The sequence below is a fragment of the Oryctolagus cuniculus genome, chromosome 1 (assembly GCF_964237555.1).
Source record: "Oryctolagus cuniculus chromosome 1, mOryCun1.1, whole genome shotgun sequence".
NCBI classification, from domain to species: Eukaryota; Metazoa; Chordata; class Mammalia; order Lagomorpha; family Leporidae; genus Oryctolagus; species Oryctolagus cuniculus.
The window spans coordinates 231,623,641-231,645,462 of record NC_091432.1 but is presented as its reverse complement, the minus strand read 5'-3'; the positions used below and the strand labels follow the sequence as shown (position 1 = coordinate 231,645,462).

The 21,822-nt window shown below is 62.1% G+C and overlaps 2 protein-coding genes across 4 annotated transcripts; one reads left to right on the top strand and one right to left on the bottom strand.

Annotated features, from left to right (window-relative positions):
• Nucleotides 1-1,106: 1,106 nt before the first annotated feature.
• COQ4 (coenzyme Q4) lies at nucleotides 1,107-10,969 on the bottom strand. Of its 3 annotated transcripts, XM_008251004.4 has the most exons (7): nucleotides 10,837-10,969; nucleotides 10,628-10,759; nucleotides 9,811-9,907; nucleotides 9,248-9,350; nucleotides 2,584-2,713; nucleotides 2,032-2,125; nucleotides 1,107-1,616 (listed from the first exon to the last, which is right to left on the bottom strand). In XM_008251004.4, exons 1-7 carry the CDS (start codon nucleotides 10,901-10,903, stop codon nucleotides 1,439-1,441), a joined length of 801 nt encoding a protein of 266 aa, XP_008249226.3. In that variant the 5' UTR covers nucleotides 10,904-10,969; the 3' UTR covers nucleotides 1,107-1,438. The 3 variants fall into 3 exon arrangements, with proteins under 3 accessions (XP_008249226.3, XP_069913539.1, XP_069913532.1); XM_070057438.1 differs by lacking the exons at nucleotides 10,628-10,759; nucleotides 10,837-10,969 and adding an exon at nucleotides 10,045-10,185 and having other exon boundaries at nucleotides 9,827-9,907; XM_070057431.1 differs by lacking the exons at nucleotides 1,107-1,616; nucleotides 2,032-2,125; nucleotides 2,584-2,713 and adding an exon at nucleotides 7,755-8,213.
• Nucleotides 10,970-11,227: 258 nt separating this feature from the next.
• TRUB2 (TruB pseudouridine synthase family member 2) lies at nucleotides 11,228-21,455 on the top strand. The gene is made up of 8 exons (XM_008251005.4): nucleotides 11,228-11,476; nucleotides 12,314-12,445; nucleotides 12,913-12,987; nucleotides 13,902-13,963; nucleotides 16,053-16,134; nucleotides 17,141-17,213; nucleotides 18,819-18,955; nucleotides 19,555-21,455. Exons 1-8 carry the CDS (start codon nucleotides 11,266-11,268, stop codon nucleotides 19,878-19,880), a joined length of 1,098 nt encoding a protein of 365 aa, XP_008249227.3. The 5' UTR covers nucleotides 11,228-11,265; the 3' UTR covers nucleotides 19,881-21,455.
• The last annotated feature ends 367 nt before the right edge of the window (nucleotides 21,456-21,822 follow it).

Genomic DNA, 21,822 nt, shown 5'->3' with positions numbered 1-21,822 from the left:
GTCTCCCTGTTGGGCTAGATACTGCCTCTCATGCAATCAGAAGACGGTTACACGCAAACACAACGCTGCTTCACAGAGCATGGGAACCGTGGGCTCCTGCCTCACTCGGGGTTCCTGGGATCCATGCCCCGCAGATTCCAGGGACGCCTGTGACGGCCTCTCCCTCTCGGGTGGACTCAGGTGAGGAGGTGGTAAGGCACAGCTGGAATACACTGTGCCATTATTAAAAATAGGGGAACTGAGGACAACCTCCATGGAGGCCCACGCTCCAGCTGCTCCGGGCGCCTGTGCCTAGCTCTGACCCACATGCAGTGAGGAGTTGGCTCCAAAACTCCAAAGGCTCTGCCATCTTGGGATTTCTGCTGGTCCTAAACCCCAAGACAGGGCTGCCTGCTCGCCCAGCGACACTCTGCATCCTGCCTGTCCCCATTCCTCGACCCTGACCCAAAAGAAACACCTGTTTGTGGCAGCCTTGAAACTCCTTCCCGTGAAGGTGAACACAGCACCGGGGCGGGGGGGCTGAGTGTTTGGCACAGTGGTTAGGATGCTGCAGGGGAGGCCCTAGTGCAGTGCCAGGGTTCAAGTCCCAGCTCCACTTCCCACCCGACTTCCTGCTCGAGCAGACCCTGGGGGCAGCAGGTGACAAGTGCCCTCACGGGAAACATGAACAGTTCTGGGGCCTGCTTCTGGCCTGGTCCAAACACGGCCATTGCAGGAATGTGGGGAGTGCACTTGTGGGTGGCACACTTCTTTGTCTCTCCCTCTGCCTTTCAAATAAAGATACCCGTGAAAACCAACAACTAACTGGCAAACAGCCCTGGCTCCTCGAGTGCTTCTCTGTGCCTCCCAGGAAGGCCCAGGGCAGCTCCGGGGGTGCTGTTTGTGACCCCTTTCATGGTGAAGGAGCGGGCGTTCAGAAAGCACAAAGAACTTGCTTTCTCTTCCGCTAGAACCCGGAGGAGCAGCTGGGAATGTGAACCCCACTCAGCCGGACCTCAGACCACAGGAGCGGGGACGAGCAGGGGAAGCTCAGGTTGGGACAGGGTTTCCACCTGCAGCGCTGGGGGGCTGCGGCCAGCACTAGGTGGAGGCAGGGCCGGCAGACGTTTGCACTGTGGGGGGAGCCTTTATTGGGACGGCAGACTCGCCCCCACCCCCACCTCTGTCTTCCCAGGCCTCTGGAACTGGGTACAGCCAGGACACGCAGGACAGCAGGGCTGGCGGGGAGGGGCAGGAGCAGGCCTGAGACACGTCTGTTCCTCACTCACTCCCAGCCCCCCGGGAGCCCCACTGTGCTGCCCGCTTCCTCCTGGACTGGCCCTCAAGGCCACTCAGTGGAGATAATGACAACTAAGATGAATGATGTCCAAGGGTCAGCGTTCACCACGAAGGAACAGAGGTGGGGGGGGGGGCAGGCCAGACCCTGCTGCTCAGCAGCTCAGGCCTGGGCCAGGCGCTGGACGTCCCTGGGGGGGGCCGTGATGCCCAGCTCCGCCCGCAGAGCGCTCAGGGGCTGCTCCCAGCGCCGCTCGTAGTACAGGTTGAGGACACACGGGGCCCTGCGCCCGTTCTGCACCGCCCAGGGGATCAGCTCCGAGACCAGCACGCGCAGGCGCCTGCGGACAGCAGAGGAGACAGCATGAGGCCCGAGGCCGGCAGCTCTGGGCACCCCACCGCTCAGTGCGCTTCCTGCCCGAGAGGAGGCAGCCATCGATGCCCACCTCTCAGGTGCGGGAACAGAAACTCGGCGAGGTCGATCTTATGCCCAAAGCCACACCTCCCAGACGTGCCGAGGCCCAGACTTCAACTGAGGGCTACACAACTCCGGAACCCGAACTTGCTTTCCCCTGACACCAGTCATTCTGACCCAGCCTGGGCTCCAGGCTCCGTCCACTGCCCTGGAGACACCAGGCCGCCCTCATCCCTGCCTCGTCCTTTCCACCACTGCTTCCTGGAAAACCACCAGGGCTGCTCAGGGGCCGCGCCCTCCCCATTCCCAAGTCTCCACGTCCCGCCCCCTTGAACACGTACGGAGCGCTGAGCCGGATCGGGCCAAAGAGTGCACCCAGGATGCACATGGGCAAGCCGGTCTGCACAGCCTCAAACCACTTCACCACGATCTCCCCTGGGGGTGAGGGACAGGGTGGGAGGTGAGCAGGGCTAGGAGAGGCCAGAGGTGCCGCTGGTAGGGCCTGGAGAGGCGTCTGCTCCTCTCCAGTCTCTACCAGGGATCAGCTGTGCCCAGTCCTGGCCTGTGCAGGGCCCTGGGGCTCGGCCTGGGGCAGGGGGTCAAAGGCTAGCACTTGGAAAGGTCAGAATGCGAGGACTGAGAGGCCCAGCCGGGGAGCTGCAGGGGGTTCAGAGCGGGGAGCTCTGTGTGGACACTGTGACATCGGTGCAGAAGCCAGAAGGGGCAGACGGGATGGAGGAGAGGGCTGAGCGGTAGAGATGCCACGGAGATGTTTGGGCAGAGCAGGAAGCAAGACACTGAGCCAGCCGGTGGTGGGCGGGGCTGGAGCCGGAGGCGCTGGGGAGCCCCGCCCCCGACCCCGCCACGCGGCCGGCTGGCTGCCACTCACTCACCCAGAATGTTGGTGGGCATCCCCAGCAGGGTGTGGAGCATGTCGTGCACCTCCCGGTACCGCTGGATCACGTACGCCAGCTCCTCGTCGTCCACGAAGCGGGTGGGCGCTCGGGTGTCTGGGGAGACCCTCTGACAGCCGGGAGCCTCCCCTAGACCTCCTCCCACTCTGCCCAGGGCCCACCTCTCCAGCCTCCCCTCGAACTCCTCCCACCCAACGCAGCTCCCCCCAGAAAGCTTGCAGCTTCTGTGCACCCCTGCCAGCAGGGGAGGCTTGGGCAGGGCAGGCGGGGAGACGGCACCCCTCTGCTTACTCCAAATCACACATCAGCTTTGCATCCTGTTGGAAGCCCTAGCAAAGGGCCCCAGGAACGGGCAGCTGTTTAATGGGTACAGAGTTTGTGTTTGCCAAATGACGACAGCCTGGAGGCCCACGGCAGCACAGCCTGAGCGCACCTAACACGACTCAGCTTCAGGCAATCGATCTGGGCAGGCCTGTTGCAGCGGGGCAAGCCACCACTCGTGACACCCACATCCCCCATCAGAGCAGTGCTTTGGGTCCTGGCTGCTCTGCTTCCAATCCAGCTCCCTGCTAACCCACCTGGGGAGCCACGGCTGATGGCCCGAGTCCTTGGGCTCCTGCCACCCATGTGGGAGACCTGGCTGGAGTCCCTGGTTCCTGCCCAGGACAGACTCAGCCCTGGGTGTTGTAGGCCTCTAGGGAGTAAACTGGTGGGTAGAAGCTCTCCTCTGTTACTCTGCCTTTCAAGTAAATAAGTCAACAGCTTAAACAAAAACAACTAAGAACAGGCCTGTAGGCCCCTGATCCTCAGTACAGGCTGCTGTCTGGAGTGCTCTCTCCCACGACCCCGTCTTCACCTGACAGTCCCTACTTCTCACGCATGCCCTGGTCAGGTTTCCCCCACCCGGGGGGATGTCCCTGACCTTGACTGACAGGTGTGGGGGCTCTGGCAGCCTCTGTACCTTGACTGACAGGTGCGGGGGGGGGGCCCTCTGGCAGCCTCTGTACCTTGACTGACAGGTGCGGGGGGGGGGGGCTCTGGCAGCCTTGACCTTGACTGACAGGTGGGGGGAGGGCTCTGGCAGCCTTGACCTTGACTGACAGGTGCGGGGGGGGGGGCTCTGGCAGCCTCTGTACCTTGCTGTTTAGTGTGCGTGACTCATGTCTCCTACACCTGTGCTGTCCAGGATGGCAGACGTCAGCCCAATGTGGCCACTGAGCCTCGAATTGGGACAAATGCCAACTGGGGAGTTTTGTGTGCACGCAGTACACGGGAGACTTCAGACTGAAGCATGAAGATGAAACCGCAGCAATTTAAAAATACCACTTACTTAAACGGTATTATTTTAGATATATTCAACAACATGTATTATTACAACTAACCCTGAGACAGCCGCTGGCACGAGTTATGACACTGCTTGGACATCCACATCCCAAACCGCAATGCCTGGGTTCAGGTCCCGGCCTCCTGCTAACTCTGGCAGGCGGCGGGGGGCCCAGGCAGTCAGGCCCTGCCATCCACCTGGAGGACCTGCACAGAGTTCCTGGCTCCTGGCTTTGGCCTGGCCCAGTCCCTGGTTACCACAGGCATTTAGGGGCTACATCAGCAGATGGAAGAGCTCTCTTCTAGTCTCTGTGTCTCTCTGTCTCTCAAATAAAAACAGGGGCCCGTTCTATGGCACAGTGGGCAAAGCTGCTGACTGTGATGTCAGCATCCCGTGTGGGCACTGGCTGGTGTCCCGGCTGCTCCACTGCTGATCCAGCGCCCTGCTGGTGGCCTGGGAAAAGCAGCAGCAGATGGCCCAAGTGTTTGGGTCCTGCCACCCACATGGGGGACCTGGATGAAGCTCCTGATTCCCGGCTTCAGTCTGGCCCAGTGCTGGCTGGTGCGGCCATCTGGGGGGTGAACCACCAGATGGAAGATCTCTCCTCTTTCTCTAACTGCCTTTCAAATAAATAAATATTTTTTAAAGTTTATTTAATATATAAAAAATGTAAAAATACAATCAACCTTCAATCCTGTTTCTTTGTGCTCTTATCCTCTTATTAAAGTGGCTAGTAAACATTTTTTTAACTTACTTATTTGAGACAGTTTCACAGAGATTCAAAGAGATTTCTTTTAAAGATTTATGTATTTATTTGAAAGGCAGAGTTAGAGAGAGAGAGAGTCTTCCATCCGCTGGTTCACTCCCCCAAATGGCCACAACAGCGGCCGGGGCTGTGCCACTCTGAAGCCAGGAGCCAGGAGCTTCCCCCAGTCTCCCATGTGGGTCCAGGGTCACTGCTTTCCCAGGCCACAGCAGAGAGCTGGACTGAAAGTGGGCTGGTGGGGTCTCAAACCAACGCCCATATGGGATGTCGGCACTGCAGGTGATGGCTTTACCAGCGATGCCACAGCACTGTCCCCAAGAGATTGATTTTCCATTTGCTGGTTCATTCCCCAAAAGGCCACAGTGGCCATGGCTGGGCTAAGCTGAAATCAGAAGCCTGGAACTCCATCTGATCTCCCACACGGTGGCAGGAGCCAAGCACTTGGGCCATCTTCCGCTGCTTTCCCAGGTGCATTAGCAGGGAGCTGGACTGAAGTGGGGCAGCCGGACTTGGACCAGCGTTCAGATGGGATGCTGGCGGTGCAGGTGGAGGCTTACTGGGTTGTGCCACAATGTCGCCCCAGCAGGAAACCTTGTTACCACGTGGCACATGTTCTTTCCATGGACAGGGCTGCATGGGGCGGGGCTGGCTGTTTTGCTCATTTCTGTATCTCTGGCGCCTGTTCAGGGCCTGGATGAATGAGTGCCTCTGGACACGAGTAAAAGGCCAATTTACAGCGCCGCGGCTGACTAGGCTAATCCTCTGCTTTGCGGCGCCGGCACACCGGATTCTGTCCCAGTTGCCCCTCTTCCAAGCCAGCTCTCTGCTGTGGCCAGGGAGTGCAGTGGAGGATGGCCCAAGTGCTTGGGCCCTGCACCTCATGGGAGACCAGGATAAGTTCCTGGCTCCTGGCTTCGGATCAGCGCAGTGCGCCAGCCGCGGCGGCCATTGGAGGGTGAACCAGCGGCAAAGGAAGACCTTTCTCTCTCTCTCTCTCTCTCACTGTCCACTCTGCCTGTCAGAAAAAAAAAAAAAAAAAAAAAAAAAAAAAAAAAAAAGGCCAACGCAGGCAGTCTCCTGACCTCAGATGTCAAGTTCCCTTTTGTTCCCCGCCCACGGCAGCACCTGCACAGAGCGGGAACCGCCTTCTCTCCTGTCCCGTCTGTGCTTCGGAGCTGCTGGCCCAGTGCCGGTCAGTCTGGGTCTGTGGGCCCACCGTGTCCCAGGACACCCTGTTGCCTGCAGCTGCTCTTACCGTGTGGAAGAGAAGGCGACCACAGCGATGGCCGCTCGTACTGGGCGCCCACAATCCACCACCTCCGTCCTCTGCATACACCACCCGGCTTTACCCGCCCAAGGGTCGAAGCTAGCCTCACGTACTGGTAAGACTAACAGGGCTCAGAGAGGCACAGTAACTTGGCCAGGGCCACACGGCCGGTCCGCTGGTGAGCCGAGACTGGAACCAGCAGCCCTATTCAAGCACTGCCAGTACCAGTGCAGGCGTCGGGCCTCAGCCGGGCAGCGTGAGGCCTGGGGGACACGCAGGATGGGTCCAGGGCGGCGAGTGGGGCAGGCAGCCGCGGTCAGGCGCCTTCCACCCCACAGCCCCTGCCTGTCAGCCCGATGCCACCAGATGGCCACACCCCACAGCTATGTCAGCCGCAGGGCAAGCGGCCTCACCGTGACCCTTTATCTAAATCTCTCCCGGGACAAAGGTCTCCTTCTCCCGCTGGTGTCACAAGGTAAGGTGCCTAGGGCGGCCCGGCCACCCCACGCCTGGTGCCACCTCCCCCACAGCAACAGCTCCAGGCTCGGGGGATGGGGAGACGGCAGAAGCTGCTGCCCCCTGGGTGACGCCCCGTGAGGCTTCCCACTGACAAAATTCCCGTGTGGGTGAAACCAGAATGGCACAGAACGGGGCAGGTGGCCCCCTCCCTCAGCAACAGGGTCAGGACAGTGTGAGGAAGGCGACCGTCCTGGGGACAAATGCAGTGTCTGGAAACAGCGGCTTACTTCTGGTTACGTGAAAGGCAGAGTGAGAGAGCGGGAGTCACAGAGAAGGCAAACATCTCCCATCATGCGTTCACTCCCCAAATTCCTGCAACAGCCAAGGCTGGGCCAGGGTGAAGCCAGGAGTCCAAACTCCACCTGCTCTCCCCGACGGCTGGCAGGGGCCTAAGCACTTGGGCCATCCTCTGCTGCTACCCTGGGATGCAGGGGCGGGAAGCTGGCTCAGGGGCCGAAGGGCGCTCGCAAGCAGTGGCTGGACCCACTCTGGCCCGATGCCTGCCGCCTGAGGTCCTTTTACAAATCAGGTCATGTTACTATCCTGTTCAGACCTTCTAACAGCTTCCTGTTGCAAAACTGTCTCATCCTGAGACCTGCGGGCCTCCCCAGCCCACTCGCGGCCTCTCTCCCACCTGCTCCTCCACGGCCCCACTGGTCAGTTCTGCTTGGAGCACACAGGGCCCCTGCTCTTGCCACTCCCTGCACCCAGAATGCCCCCACCCCGCTCTCCACGGGGCCGGCTCCCCCCACCTTCCAGGTCACGTCCGAGGGGCCTCTTCAGACGACGCCGAGGTCACCCCCCAGCCGCTCTCCATCCCATCACCTCGCCTCCTCTGCAGCGCCTGCGAGGACGAAGCCCTGGCTCTGCTGGCTCTGTTCACCGCATCCCAGTGGCGCCTGGGACATTCTCAGCGCTCCATAAACAGTCAGTCTGAGTTTCTATATGAAAGCCGACTGTTACTAACCTTATTCTCTGCCTCTTCATGCTGACCCTAGGCTCTAAGAAGGCAGGGACCTTGTCTGTCTGCACCACTGTATCCCCAGCACAGCACACGGCAGACGCCGAATGAACGGGTTTTGCAGGAGCTGGGGCTGCCCGACTGCACTGCCACACTCACGATGCCCCAGGGCATGCGAAGCCCCAGGGCCTGGGCACAGTGTGGCTTTTAACAGCAGGACCTGGGGCAGGCGTCGTGGCACGGCAGGGTCAGCCACCATCTGGGACCCCTGCCTACCCTATCAGAGTGCCTGGGATCGAGATCTGCCCTCCACTTTTTTAAAAAAAGATTTATTTATTCATTTGAGAGGCAGAGGCAGAGAGAGAGAGAGAGAGAGAGGTCTTCCATCTGCTGGTTCTCACTCCCCAGATGGCTGCAATGGCCGGAGCTGAGCTGATCCAAAGGCAGGGGCCAGGAGCTTCTTCCGGGTCTCCCGTGCAGGTGCAGGGGCCCAAGGACTTGGAGCATCTTCCACTGCTTTCCCAGGCCACAGCAGGGAGCTGGATCGGAAGTGGAGCAGCCAGGGCTCAAGCTTGTGCCCACAGGGGATGCCGGCACTGCAGGCGGTGGCTTTACCTGCTTCACCACAGCGCCGGCCCCTCTGCCTCCACTTGCCCTCCAGCTTCCTGCTGGTGTGCATTCTAGGAGGCGGCAGACTGAACGAGTTCTTAGATTCCGTCACTCGCATGTGAGGTCTGGACGGAATTCCTGGTTCCTCCTTCTCTGTGTCACTCTGCCTTTCAGATGAATAAACAGAATTTTAAACCAAGAGCAGGATCTGGGGTTGTGCCTCCTTGAGCACCAGCCATGTGAAACTGGCAGGCAGCGTAACTGCCCCGAGCCTGTTTTCTCATCTGCTAAGAGAGGGTGAGCACGGAACGAACCGCACAGGGCTGTCGGGAGGACTCAGTGAGATCAGCGTGAGCCCAGCCTACGGCACACAGCAAGAGCCGACGCTGTGGGGGAGCAGGTAAAGCCACTGCCTTACGGGAGCCGGCCTGCGACCCGGCTGCTCCACTTCCAATCCAGCTCTCTGCTGTGGCCTGGGAAGGCAACGGAAATGGCCCAAGTGCCTGGGCCCCTGCACCCACGTGGGAGATTCTTTTTTTTTTAAATATTTATTTTATTTATTTGAAAGACAGAGTTACAGAGAGAGGTAGAGACAGTGAGAGAGAGAGAGAGAGAGAGAGAGAGGTCTTCCATCCACTGGTTCACTCCCCAGATGGCTGCAACAGCTGGAGCTGCACTGATCTGAAGCCAGGAGCCATGAGCTTCTTCCGGGTCTCCCATGGGGGTGCAGGGGCCCAAGGACTTGGGCCATCTTCCACTGCTTTCCCAGAGAGCTGGATCGGGAGAGGAGCAGCCGGGACTAGAACCGGCACCCATATGGGATGCCAGCACTGCAGGCCAGGGTGTTAACCCACTGCACCACAGGGCCCCGCCCCAAAATGGGAGATTCTAAAAGAAGCTCCTGACTCCTGGCTTTGGCCTGGCCCAGCCCTGGCTGTTGCAGCCATCTGGGGCGTGAACCAGTGCACGGAAAACCTCTCTTTCTCTCTGTTTCTTTCTCTCTCGGACACTGTCATTCGGAATGGTCTTCCCTGCCTGTTTGCGTGTCTCATGCAGAAAGACCAAGCCTGGGCGTGAGACTCAAAGGTCGCTATCCTGCACACGGAGGCAGCTCCGGGCTCCTGCCACTCAGGACGTCACCCGGTGCCAGCTCTGCCCTTCCTGCTGCCCACGTGTGCACACGAGCTGGAAACTCACGTTCACATCCAGGAAGTGGAGATACTCGCGGCCGAGGGAGCCGTCCGGCAGGCTCCGGAGCTTGCCCAGGTCAAGGGTGGACAGTGAGATCCGGGGGCGCTCCCTGGGAGGCAGAAGGCAGGCCATGAGCACTGGGGGGGTGCCCACAGTGGCAGATAAACGCCCAGCGTTAGGAGGCCAGGGGCTGGCGGGGAGGCACGGGGCAGCCACAAGCCCTAAAAGAGACCCAGACACCGGCAAGGCCGGCAGCAGGGACGAAGGACACGGCTCCTGCCTGCGGGGACACAGCCGGGGCAGGGAGCCAGGCTCCCGATGGGTACAGCCAGCACATGTCACAGGACCTTAACGGCAGCACAGACCCCCGATGCTGCAACCACCACTGCACAACCCAGAGGTCAGCACACGGCAAACACGGACGGGTGGACGGTGTCTCTGGGCTGGGCAGCGTCCAGCCCCCGTGCAGCCACCAGGCCAGGGTATCACAGGCCCGAAACAGGGTGACTCCACAGAGGTCAGGAGCCCCAGGGAAGCACCCCTGTCCAGCAGGCGGAACAGGGACCTACTGCAGGATCTGGGCACCTTCCGGGCTCCTCCTCATCTGGTCCCGGAGGACTTTCAGGGTTCGACGTCCTGTGGTCTCCCCCAGCACGGCGACCATGTCTGAAAGGGCAGAAACAGGCACAAAATGGGGGTGTGAGGGCGGGCAGGTTACCCGACCAGCCAGGGCTGAGCCGGTCGGGATGACACGAGGGTAACACGGAACCACCTGTAACCACCTCTCGGCTGCACGGACTCACAGCAAACACTCAGCTATCACCCGGCACCCAGCCAGGGCTCGGTAACCTCCAGCCATCACTCTCGGCGTTATCTGTGTACCGGGGCAGGCGCTCTGAAGGATTTATGAGTCACGTGCACAGTGGTTATCAGACATCACGTCCGCCGACCGGCACAGGCTTTGGGGCCACACAGAGCTGGGTGCGAGTTCAAGTGCAGTCACGGGTAGGTGACCCGGCACACCCGCCGTGGAGAACAGGTTAACGCCTTTCTTCCAGGCGTGGCCTTTGACCTCCACGTTCACTCTCTAGTGCGAGGTCGCCGAGGTGGGTCCGTGAAAACCAGCCCCGTGGCTGAGGTTCTCAGGCGGACTGGGTGACAGAGCACCCCGAAGCAGCTGAGAAAGGCAGCTGGTGGGCTCCACGCCCCTTCCTTCCTCCCCTCTCCCTGCCAGGCTAACTCACACGCAAGGAGCGACCAGGCACCTGCATTTGTATAAACTTCCGGCCAGAGTCCATTCTCCAGCTACCCATCGGGAACGGAGGCCTAGGTCGCGGCCCTGCCCGGGCTGCCAAGGAAAAGGGAGGACGGTGCCCAGGGCCTCACCGTGGCGATACGGGTCGTACAGCGCCATGGCGGCAGACCCCGCGGCCAGCAGCGCCTTCTGCAGCGGGGACGTGGGAATGTGGTCCGGGTACAGCAGGCCGGCGCCATGGCTCCCGGCCCGGAGGGGCACATCTGCGGGACAAGAAAAAGGCCGCGGTCAGAGGAGGCCCCGGGCTCTCGCAGCCCCAGCTGGGCCCGGCGGCACGTGCCTGCAGCGGACGCCGAGCGGCTCGGCAGCCGGCGCTGGGCGCGCAGCCGGCGCAGCAGCGTCGCCATGGCAGCGGACGTCCGCGGCCGGGTGGGCGGGGCGGGACGCACGCACCTCCTGGCTGGGACGGAGCGTCGGAGAGGTCAAAAGGCCTCGACGCTGCCTGTAGTGCCTCTGCCCTGTGGAAGGGAAGCCTCGTAGCACGGACAGAAGAGGGTTTCACTAAGTATGAGAAAGATACCCCCGCGACCTGTGTACCACCTGCTTCCACTGATACAAGACTCGCTCCATTTGACCTCACCCAGAGAAAGTGCCTCCAAAGGAGACGGCACACCGCAAGCTCTGCGGCTCCGTGCCGGGTCCTACTTCCTCCTCCACCTCGTGTTGTACCCGGACACAATAAGATGAGAACCGCTTCCGGTCGCAGAGCATGGCGGCGCCCGTTGTAGGGGCCACACTTGGGGGCGGGGCCGTACGGCACTTCCGCCGAGAGCCCAGATTTCGGGCCGGCTTGGGGCTCGCGGGTGCAGGCATGGGGACTGCCGGCCTGGCGCGGCTGCACGGGCTCTTCGCGGTGTATAAGCCCCCGGGGTTAAAATGGGAGCACCTGCGGGATACCGTGGAGCTGCAGCTGCTGAAAGGTGAGCGCCTCGGCCCCCGGCGTCACGTGCCCCACCCGCGTGGACGCTTGCCTATGTGTTTCGTTCCTCCTCACTTTGTCGTGGCTGCTAAGTAGTGGGAACTGGGTTTGAACCAACGTCAGTTTTTAAGTTACTGCTGTTTCCTCCTGTTTGTCGGCTTGTCATCCGCCTTCTGTACCACTCTCAGCTCTCTCTTCCCTGGGCGTTTGGACAGAATCGGCAGTGTTGTTACAAAGATTGACTGGGGCTGGCGCCGTGGCGCGCCTGCGGGGCCAGCCTCCTGTAGGGGCGCTTGTGGGATTCCCGGCTGCTCCACTTCCGATCGTGCTCCCTGCTAATGCACCTGGGGAGCAGTGGAGGATGCCCAAGTGCTTGCGCGCCTGCACCTGCGTGGGAGACCGGAAGAAGCTCCTGGCTCCTGGCTTCAGCCTGGCCCAGCCCGGGGCTGTTGCGACCATTTGGGGAGTGACCCAGCGGATGATAGACCTCTGTCTCTCTCCCTTTCTCTAACTCTGCCTTTCAAATAAATAAATACCTTTTTTTTTTTTTTATTACTTATCCGAAATAGTGACACGGAGAGATCACTGTTCCATTCACTGGTTCACTCCCCAAATACCCACAGCAGCCAAGCTGGAGCCGGGAGCGGGGAACTGGGAATTCATCTGTCTCCCTTGTGGGTGGCAGGAGCCCTTGTCCGCTCTCCCAGGGTGCACACGTTAGCAGGAAGCGATTGGAAGCAGTGAGCAGCGGGGACCCAGGCACTCGGATACGGGATGTGGGTGCCCCAGAGGGCGGCCCAGTGGGCTGCACAACACCCGCCCGCCTGTGTGTGCTCAGGTCTCAATGCTGGGAAGCCTCCCGCGCCTGAAAAGCGTGTTCGCTTCTTGCTGGGGCCTGTGGAAGGCCGTGAAGACAGGGAGCTGACCCTCACAGCCTCCAGCGTGCCCACCCTCACCACGCATCCACTGGGTAAGGTGCTCTTCCAGCCCAGCAGAACCCTGGGTGCCCCCTCCCCGGAAATCCTTAAGCAGAGTCAGCCTTGAGGTTCCCCTCCCAGACCCTGAAGGGGTGAATATCAGTGAGTTCTGGGCCCTGCAGGTAGAACTGTGAACAGACCCAGGGCCTGTCTCAGGGCGCTCAGAGCCTCTGTTTTCTTGCTGGGAGGGTGGCCAGGGCTCTCCTGGTGGGGGCAGGGCGGGCAGCCCCACAGTCTTGGTCCCCAGGGATAGATTCAGTCCTCACAGGGAGAATGAGCCCGGGGAAGCTACAGAGGTGGTTCTGGGCTCCAGAGCGATGGTAGGGGAGCCCGAGAGAGCAGCCTGGCCCTGGATCGGGCGCTGTTCCACTCCGTCCGAGGAGAGCGGTCATCGCGCAGCCCCGAGCCGTCCTGGAGTCCGGATCAGCTGAGGAAGTGGGCCGTGTTTGCTTGCTTGCAGTGCGGGGACCAGCGTTTACCAGCCTGAAGATTGGCGTGGGACACCGGCTGGATGCCCGTGCTTCTGGGGTGCTTGGTAGGTGATGTGAGAAGTCGGGGTGCGGCAGGGCCCGGGGAAGGGTCAGGGGAGCTGTTCGGGCCCAGCCCACTCCTCGCCCACCGTTGCCCTCTTCCCGAGTCCTGCCCCTTGTGTCTGATCGGCAGGAGGGAGGGAGTCGGGGTGGGCGTCACCGTCGCCCCGTCAGGTGACTGCAGTGCGTGAGGTGCTTGGAGTCCCCTCGCACCCATTCCCGCCACAGCAGCCTGACGAGTCGTGGCAAGTGTGGTGACGCCACGGAGGAGGAAGCGGACTGCAGGAGCTCAGGCGTCTTCCCCCGGGTCCCGTGGACACTGATGTCCCTGTGACCCAAGAGGGGAAGCTGCCATCCAGTCACAGGGCGGCCTCGCGCCCTGAGCTGTGAGCTGCCTGTGTCCGCACGGCCAGGCAGTGGCGGCCCCTTGGGGCGCAGGCAGCAGACGGAACCTCATGGCCCTTCCTCCCTCCCCGACAAGCGAATGGGGGCTAGTCTGACCTCCAGCAGGAGGGAGGGGTCGGAAGTGGCCCCTGGGTGTCAGGCCCTCCTGCCGCCTTTGCCTTGCCCAACAGCCCCAGGGACCACACGGCATTTCTACCCCCACTCTGCTGGGGGGAGCCCTGAGAGGTTGTGGTTATCCCCAGAGCCTGCCCGGGTTTCGCTGCAGCCCTGTGGGACCGCTCCAGGCATCTCTCACTTCTGAGCGCATCCGAATCCCCGGGGAGCTTGCTGGGGCTCCCGCCCCCTCCCCCGCTGTGACGTGGAGGCGGTTCGGATGAGGCCCGGCAGCCTGCAGTTGGTCGCACACGCAGGTGCAGGAGGGCTCCCCTGCGGCCTGCGGGGAACAGCCCCTGCCCCAGCGGCAGGGGAGCGTCCCGGGGCCGTGGGAAGTGACATGAGGCTGGCTGCTTTTCAGTGCTCGGCGTCGGACAGGGACGCAGGCTGCTCACCGACATGCACGACGCTCATCTCACCAAGGTACGGGGCTGGCTCAGCCCACCTGCTCTCGGTCCTCTCTGGGGGTCACTGGCGGGATTCTGAAGCTGGGGGTGGAGTCCACGGGACACACCGACGCCACCAACGAGCGTTTTCATAGTCCCGTGCTGGGGAGCCTGCGACAGCGTGGCCGTGATTGCCGGTGTCTTTGACTGCAGGCTGCTCGCCGCAGGGCAGAGTGTGGCTTCCCACCTGGAAGCCGCACAGGTTCCCTGGGAAGTGGAATCTTGTGGACTCCATGTTGCAGGTGAGAGGACGGGGGCTCAGGGAAGGGCGGCCGCCTGCCCAGCTTCCGCAGCCCTTCCTGCCTTCAGAGCTGGCATTGGAACCTGGCTTCGTCCAACACCAGAGCCCAATCGCACCTTCCACTCTCTCCGAGCCTGAGAAGTGGACGCCACTCTCCAGCCCTCGGGCAGCTGTCTAGGGTGGGGCCGTGGGATCTGGTACCAGGATGCCGCCCACATTGCTAGTGATGAAGAACAGGCATTCTGGGGCTGGCGCGTGGCGTAGCAGGAACAGCCGCTGCCTGCAGTGCCGGCATCCCATATGGGCACCGGTTCTAGTCCCGGCTGCTCCATTTCTGATCCAGCTCTCTGCTATGGCCTGGGAAAGCAGTAGAAGATGGCCCACGTCCTTGGGCCCCTGCACCCACGTGGGAGACCCAGAAGAAGCTCCTGGCTCCTGGTTTTGCATTGGGCCAGCTCTGGCTCTTGCAGCCATCTGGGGAGTGAAGACCTTTCTCTCTGTTTCTGTGCCTCTGCCTCTGTGTAACTCTGCCTTTCAAATAAATTAGTTAATTAAAAAAAAATACAAACTCTGGGGGCCAGCACTGTACTGCAGCAGGTTCAGCTGTCCCCTACAGTGCTGGCATCCTATATGGGCACTGGTTCAAGTCCCAGCTGCTCTACTTCCTGTCCAGCTCTCTGCTGTGGCCTGGGAAAGGAGTGGAGGATGGCTCGAGTCCTTGGGCCCCTGCACCCGTGTGGGAGACCCAGCTCCTTCTGTTACGGCCATTCAGGGAGTGAACCAGCAGGTGGAAGATCTCTCTTTGTCTCTCTCTCCTCTCTCTCTCTAACTCTAACTTTGAAATAATTAAAAAAAAAAAAAAAAGGTGCAAATTCTGGATCCAAATGGCTTCAGTTCCAACCCAGCTTCTGCTCTGCCAGCGCATATCCTTGGGTGGGTCACTAACGTCTCCGTGCCCCGGCCTCCCTGTCTCTGACATGGGAACGGCAGTCTCCCTCTAGGGTGCGGTGAAGGTTGGGTTAACCGGTGCCTGTGAGGTGCTTGGCTCGGTCTGTGGCACACAGTAGGTGGTCACTAAATGCCACCATTACCAGGGTTAGCTCTGCAGAGTTGGAGGCAGAGAAGTCCCTCGGAACAGTGGAGGAAGGGTTTCCTCTGGGCCTTGAGAGCTCGGGTGGAGAGAAGCGGCAGGGCCTGAGGGGAGGCGGGCGCGGTGCAGCTGGAGTGGAAGGGCTCCAGGGGGCAGGGTCGCAGGCGGCTGTGCAGGCTGCCTGTGTTTGTCGTCAGCCACCTTTGAAATTTTACCTGAAAGAGAGAGGCAGATAGATCTCCCATCTGCTGGTTCCCGTCTCAAATGCTTGCATCAGCTAGGACGGGGCCAGGCTGAAGGTAGGAGCCTGATGCTCCAGCCAGGTGTCCCACGTGGGTGGCAGGGACCCGGCACTCGAGCCATCACCGCTGTCTTCCAGGGTGCGTCGGCAGGAAGCTGGAACGGGGAGCAGGCACTGCAGCACGGGGTGTGGCATCTGACGCGGTAGCCTGGTCACTGCCCAGACTCCCGCCCCAGCCAGGGATCTCGGGAGCCCCACACTGGATCCGGACAGCGGCACCGTGCACGTGGCCCTGTCTCTGTCCGAGGTCATGGAGGAGAGCTCCAGAGAGTGGCCCATGCCACGCAGTGGGGCCAGCGTTCCTTCCCAGGGGGCAGTGGGGCAGCTTGGGCTGGGCTGGGCACGTGAGCGCCCGAGGCACGGGCTGTGGCCAGGTCTCAGCACTGGGTCAGAGCAGCGGTCCTCACTGGCTCCTCCCCGCCCTGTCCCCGCAGGATTATACCGTACGCGGCCTCCTGGGCAAAGCCACGGACGACTTCTGCGAGGATGGGCGGTTAGTGGAGAAGACGACCTACGGTGAGGGCCCGTGGGAGCCTGGTGGGGTGGAGGGGTGGCTGCTGCTGCCCCTCATTCCTCGCCCTCGCCGGGCCACTCTGGCTGCCTGTTAGTTATCGCCGAGGCGCCAGGCTCAGGCTGGGGCTTTGGACGCGTTGTGTGCTCTCTCCTCACCTGGCTCAGTGTCACCTCCCCAGGGAAGCCCCGCCAGCCCCCGAGCTGCTCCGCTGGGCTCAGCATAGTACCCGCCCGGGGACCGGTGTGAGTCTGTCGCCCGTGAGGCCTGGGATCGGGTGCTTCCCTCTGGTCACACTTCCAGGAGGGAGGAGCCCAGGATTTGAAGGGCTGGGGAAAGGCGCTGCTCTGAGCTTTGTAAAGCAGTAGTCACACATAACCAAAAACAAGGAAAATGCAGTGCTAGGCCAGAGTGGCCGGAGGCAGCACACAGAAGCCGTGCTTCAGGAGGGCTGGGAAAGGCAGTGGCAGGACTCGACAGGACAGCATGAGTGAAGCCACAAAGGAGCGAGAGGCCTGGGGCCTTCCAGGCTGCGCAGTCCTTGTCCCAGGCCCGCTCCCAGGGCTCTGGACGGTGGCACCTGCCCCAGCAGGGCCCAGGGATCCTGGCAGAAGTTCAGGTGCATGGGCTGGGCTGCGGCAGTCCTCAGTGGGCCCCACAGGCAGAGCCACTCCCTCCTCCGGGGTCCCTGCACGGAGAACCCCAGACTGGGGCCTACAAGGCCTGGGCAAGTCCAGTACCTCTTTGCACCCGTCCTTGACCGGAAGTCCGGATGACCTCAGGGGCTCTGAGCTGCTTGAAAGGTTCTCAAAGTGCTGAGCTGACGTGTGTCTGCGCAGAGAATCCAGAGTTCTCCTGAGATTCACCGAGGACTCCCCCGGCCCCGCCTGGGAACCCTCCCAAACCTACCTGCGCCGGCCTCCAAGGATGGGCTGGCTGGGGAAGAGCGCCAGGTTGCTGTGGCCCCTGCTCAGCCGGCACCTGTGCACTGACCACCTCTGCCCTCTGCAGACCACGTGAGCAGGGAGAAGCTGGACCGGATCCTGGCCGTGATCCAAGGCTCCCATCAGAAGGCCCTGGTGATGTAAGTGGGGCGCTCGGGGAGGTGCTGGGGTGGGGAGCAAGAGGGGCTCTGTGGGCTCTGCCCACCCCAGGGCCCATTCCAGGAATCCCGGTGCCAGGATAGAGCTGCCCAGTCCCTCCAGGGCCTGCAGACGTGTCTGTACCAGACCTTGGGCTGGGCACTGGGGAAAGGGAGGGAATGAGACCTGGGCTGGCCCCACGAGTGGGTGAGCCAACAGACGGGAAACCAAGGATCTGTCATTGTAGTCAGAGCCGGGGGTGGAGGACAGGAGCAGAGGTGGCCGAGAGCCTGGGCCCTGGCTGCAGCCTGCGTGGGCCCCGGCTTTCCAGGCTGCAGCGGTGAGCCTCAGGTAGGGGCCTCACGTTCCTCATCTACAGACTCAGCACAGAGAAAGCAAAGCAAGTTTAAGAAAGAAAAATCAAAACCGGGAAAAAAAAACACAAAACCTTTTAAAGGTGAAAATAGACTGGGCACAGAGAGAGCCCCTGCCGTACAGACAGGTGTCAGGGCTCCACAGGGTCAGACGGGACGCAGCAGTGACCTTGGGTACGGGGTGACACGCGTGGAGCAGCCGCCCGCGGCCGGCGATCCTGCTGTGACCAGAGAAAGCGCCCTCGGGCGTGCCATCGAAGCGGTCAGCAGGAAACTGGCCAGGGGCTGGGTGGGGGGGGAGGCAGCAGGAGCAGGCTGTGCTAAGAAAGGTCAGGGCTGATGCAGCCAGACGTGTCCAGAGACGGGTGAGGACCCAGCAGGAGTGAAAGGCAGTGGGGGCCCTGCGGGGGCCTGAGATGCCCGCGAGCTGAGGTCCATGTGGAGCACGGGCTGGAGCCGGCGAGGCGGGAGGGCTGGCAGCTGGGAGCAGGCTGCGAGGGGGCCCGTGACCGCCCAGGGGCAGCAGCACTGGAGCGGGACTCGGAGGCAGTGCGACGGGCCATGTGGGTGCACTGCAGGGGCGAGGTACCCTGCAGGCTGGTGGTGTTGAGAGGTGCCTGCGGGTGTCTGGGCACCCAGTCCCGGGAGAGCGTCTGGAGTCGTCGGCGTTGGTGACGGCTGAGGCCAGGGCTGTGCGGCAGGACTGGAGGGGTGGAGGAGGCTGCCAGTGGGGGCTGGAGGCAGGAACGCAGGGGCCGTGGGGTGGACGGAGGCGTCCGCTGGAGGCAGGGACGCAGGGGCTGTGGGGTGGAGGAAGGCTGCCAGTGGGGGCTGGAGGCAGGGATGCAGGGGCCGTGGGGTGGAGGAAGGCTGCCAGTGGAGGCTGGAGGCAGGGACGCAGGGGCCGTGGGGTGGACGGAGGCGTCCGCTGGAGGCACAGGGACGCAGGGGCCGTGGAGTGGACAGGAGGCTGCCAGGGGAGGCTGCCAGTGGAGGCTGGAGGCAGGGACGCAGGGGCCGTGGGGTGGATGGGAGGCATCCGCTGGAGGCAGGGACGCAGGGGCCGTGGGGTGGACGGAGGCGTCTGTTGGAGGCGCAGGGACGCAGGGGCCGTGGGGTGGACGGAGGCGTCCGCTGGAGGCAGGGACGCAGGGGCCATGGGGTGGATGGGAGGCGTCCGTCATGAATGGGCAGCTCCCCGCCCCCCATGGACCACGGGCCCCTCCTGCCCAGGTACTCCAGCCTGGACCTGCAGTCCCAGGAGGCCTACGAGATGGCTGTGCAGGGCACGATCCGGCCCATGAGCAAGTCCCCAATGCTGGTCACTGGCATCCGGTGCCTGCACTTTGCACCCCCAGAATTCCTCTTAGGTGAGTTCCCCGGGAAGTTGGAGCGGTGAGGAGGGGCCCCTGGGGCGGGGGAGTCGCCGTGCCGTGCTCTGCCACACCGGGACTGCACGCGCCAGCCCTGATGGCTGCCGACCGCGGCTTTGGGGGCCAGCTTGCTTCCTGACCCTGCGCAGACGTGGCCAGTCTCCTGCCAAGGCATCCACGCGGGACGTTGACACGCAGAGCTTATGACCTAAGCCCCTCAAGCAACACGCTGGCTCCCCAGCCCCACCTGGCTCGGCCCCACCTGGCTCGGCCCCAGGGCATTTGCTCCCTTTGTCTGCGCATACCTTTGTCCTCGGGCTCACGTTAAGGAGTCCCTGCACCTCTTAAATGGTCTCGATGCCTCACAGCCCTCGTTTTACAGTGAGCAAACCAAGTGTCAGAGCTGTACTCCCCAAACCTGCACCCAGCTCTTGTTGGCCCAGCAGGTGTGGGCGGGGCCCGAGGCCCTGCTGGTCTGACCGAGGCTCCCCGTGGAGGCTGTCCCTCAGCTGGGAGGTGTCCCAGAGGTGTGGGCCCGACAGGAAGCGCCCAGGGGCCGTGCCTCTGACGGCCGTGTCCTTGTGTGTCCCCGGCAGAGGTGCAGTGCGTGCACGAGACGCAGCAGCAGCTGCGGAGGCTGGTGCACGAGATCGGCCTGGAGCTCAGGACCACTGCCGTCTGCTCGCAAGTGCGGCGCACGCGCGATGGCCTCTTCACGCTGGACGATGCCCTCCTCAGGTCCCAGTGGGACTTGCACAGCATCCAGGACGCCGTCCAGGCCGCGGCCCCCCGCGTGGCGGCAGAGCTGGAGAAGAACTTGAGGGCAGGGCAGGGCAGCCAGCAGCTCCCCAGTCCAGGCCGTGCCTGGGACTCCGAGGGCCCCAGCTCCGCCGTGGGGCAGGAGAGCCGTGGGGGGCATTAGGTGGGTAGAGGCTCAGTGTCCGCGAGGGGGAGCTGACAGCTGCCGGGGGGGAGCCTGGGGGGGCTTTTCCACGCGACACGAGGCGGAAGGTCCCAGCTCCGTGTGGAGGGACAGACGAGGAGTGAGTGACACGGCGACAAACGCCGGTACCCTTAGGAGGGGAGAGCTAGGGAGCGGGAGGAAGACTGGGAAATGATCTGAAGTGTGCGGGGTCGAAAGCACTCCAGCGGCCGGCGAGCCGGCAACGGCGCTCACCTCCCTCACGATGAAAGGCGGGTGGAAGCGAGATGACCCCACTCGGCGTTCAGAGTGGGAAAAGGAAGGAGAAGACGGCCCCAGGCGTGGGGGTGGGGTGGGGTGGAAAAGGGTGGCAGGAACTCTGTATCGAGACTCAGAACCTAGAGTTCCTGCCGCAGGATCCAGCAGGTTCCCTCCGGATTCAGGGTCCAGCGTGGTTATAGCAAGTTACAGGCTGCAGATGTTCTTAGCTACACGGTAGTAGCAGAAAACGTAGGAGATGTGGGGCTGGTGTGGCGCAGCTGGCGAATGCTTGGGACACTGGCGTCCCCAAGTGGAGCAGCGGTTAGCTTCCTGAGTGTGCCGGGGAGGGCGGTGGAGGGTGGCCCCTGAGTACGGGCCTGTGACCAGAGCTGCAGCTTCTCGGAGGGGCAGCACTGGAGTGTCTCTCGGCCACACTTGTGCCCACAGTAACGGAGGCCACAGGCGCCACGGCTCTTTCGGCTCCCCGCAGAGCCCTCCAGGGCTGCCCGAGGCCCGGAGCAGCTGTGAGGCCTGGAAACGCAGCTTCCTGAGCCATAAAATGGGAAAAGTGGTTTCGCCCATCTTGCGTGGGTACACGGGAAGTCATGTGCGAGCTGTACCGGCACCTGCTCCATCACAGGTGCTCTCTGAGCCTGGAGCTTCTTCCGGGTCTCCCACGCTGGTGCAGGGGCTTTCCCAGGCCTTGGCAGAGAGCTGGATCGGAAGAGGACCAGCCAGGACTTGAACCGGTGCCTGCATGGGATGCCAGCACCACAGGCAGTGGCTTTACCCGCTGTGCCACAGCGCCAGCCCCTGTGGCCACCTCTTTCAAAGCAGTGGCCTACAAGCCAGGGTGGTCACTGGCAGTGAGGCCTGTGGTCCAACACCTCTTGTTTCTCCGGCATAAAAGTGAGCCAGGAGCAAGCAGCCCTCAGGCAGGGAGCCAGGTGAAGCTCAGCAGCCATGGCTACGCCGACAGTGTGCACCTGACGGCGTGTGATGAAATGGGCCCTTTGCCGCCGTGACCTCTGTCCCGAAAACCCATCACCCCAGTCTCACCACGAAAAAAACGGCAGGGACTTCCCACACTGGGGCACCCTACAAAACACCTCAGCTGCACTCAGAACTGCCCAGGTCCTGAAAAGCAGGGAAAGCCTGAGACGGCGCCCCCGCCAGGCAGGGCGTGGAGAGATGGGACGACCGTGTGGCCCGTGGTCTCCTGGACGACTTCCTGGAGCAGCAGCAGGACGTGGGAGACACTGAATCTAAGTAAACTGTGGACTTTGGTTAATAAAAACGTACAGTGAATTCTAAGAGTTGTACTAACCCAATATGTTAATAACATCTGGGAGACAATTCTCGGTACTACCCTTGTGTTTCTGTACACGGCTGTTCTTAGAAAATACTCTTTCGAGGAGCTGGTGTTGCGGGTAAAGCCGCCGCCTGCGATGCTGGCGTCCCATATGGGTGCCAGTTTGCATCCCCGCCACTCCGCTTCTGATCCAGCTCTCTGCTAATGCTCCTGGGAAGGCAGTGGAGGATGGCCCTAGTGCTCGGGCCCCTGCCACCCGGCCCGGAGGAAGTTCTTGGCTCTTGGCTTCAGCCTGGCCCAAATTGGGCAGTTGTGGCCATCTGGAGAGTGAACCAGTAGGTGGAAGGTCTCTGTTTCTCCCTCTATAAC

What these genes read in the sequence shown, in the direction of transcription:
- TRUB2 (XM_008251005.4), top strand. Translation starts at nt 11,266, where the DNA reads ATGGCGGCGCCCGTTGTAGGGGCCACACTTGGGGGCGGGGCCGTACGG. An exon ending in ACGACGCTCATCTCACCAAG is followed by an intron (nt 13,964 to 16,052) that starts GTACGGGGCTGG and finishes CTGTCCCCGCAG; the next exon opens with GATTATACCGTACGCGGCCT. An exon ending in AGTGGAGAAGACGACCTACG is followed by an intron (nt 16,135 to 17,140) that starts GTGAGGGCCCGT and finishes TGCCCTCTGCAG; the next exon opens with ACCACGTGAGCAGGGAGAAG.
- COQ4 (XM_008251004.4), bottom strand. Translation starts at nt 10,903, where the DNA reads ATGGCGACGCTGCTGCGCCGGCTGCGCGCCCAGCGCCGGCTGCCGAGC. An exon ending in GAAGGTGCCCAGATCCTGCA is followed by an intron (nt 9,351 to 9,810) that starts GTAGGTCCCTGT and finishes TCTGCCTCCCAG; the next exon opens with GGAGCGCCCCCGGATCTCAC. An exon ending in TCCACTTCCTGGATGTGAAC is followed by an intron (nt 2,714 to 9,247) that starts GTGAGTTTCCAG and finishes CCCGGCTGTCAG; the next exon opens with AGGGTCTCCCCAGACACCCG.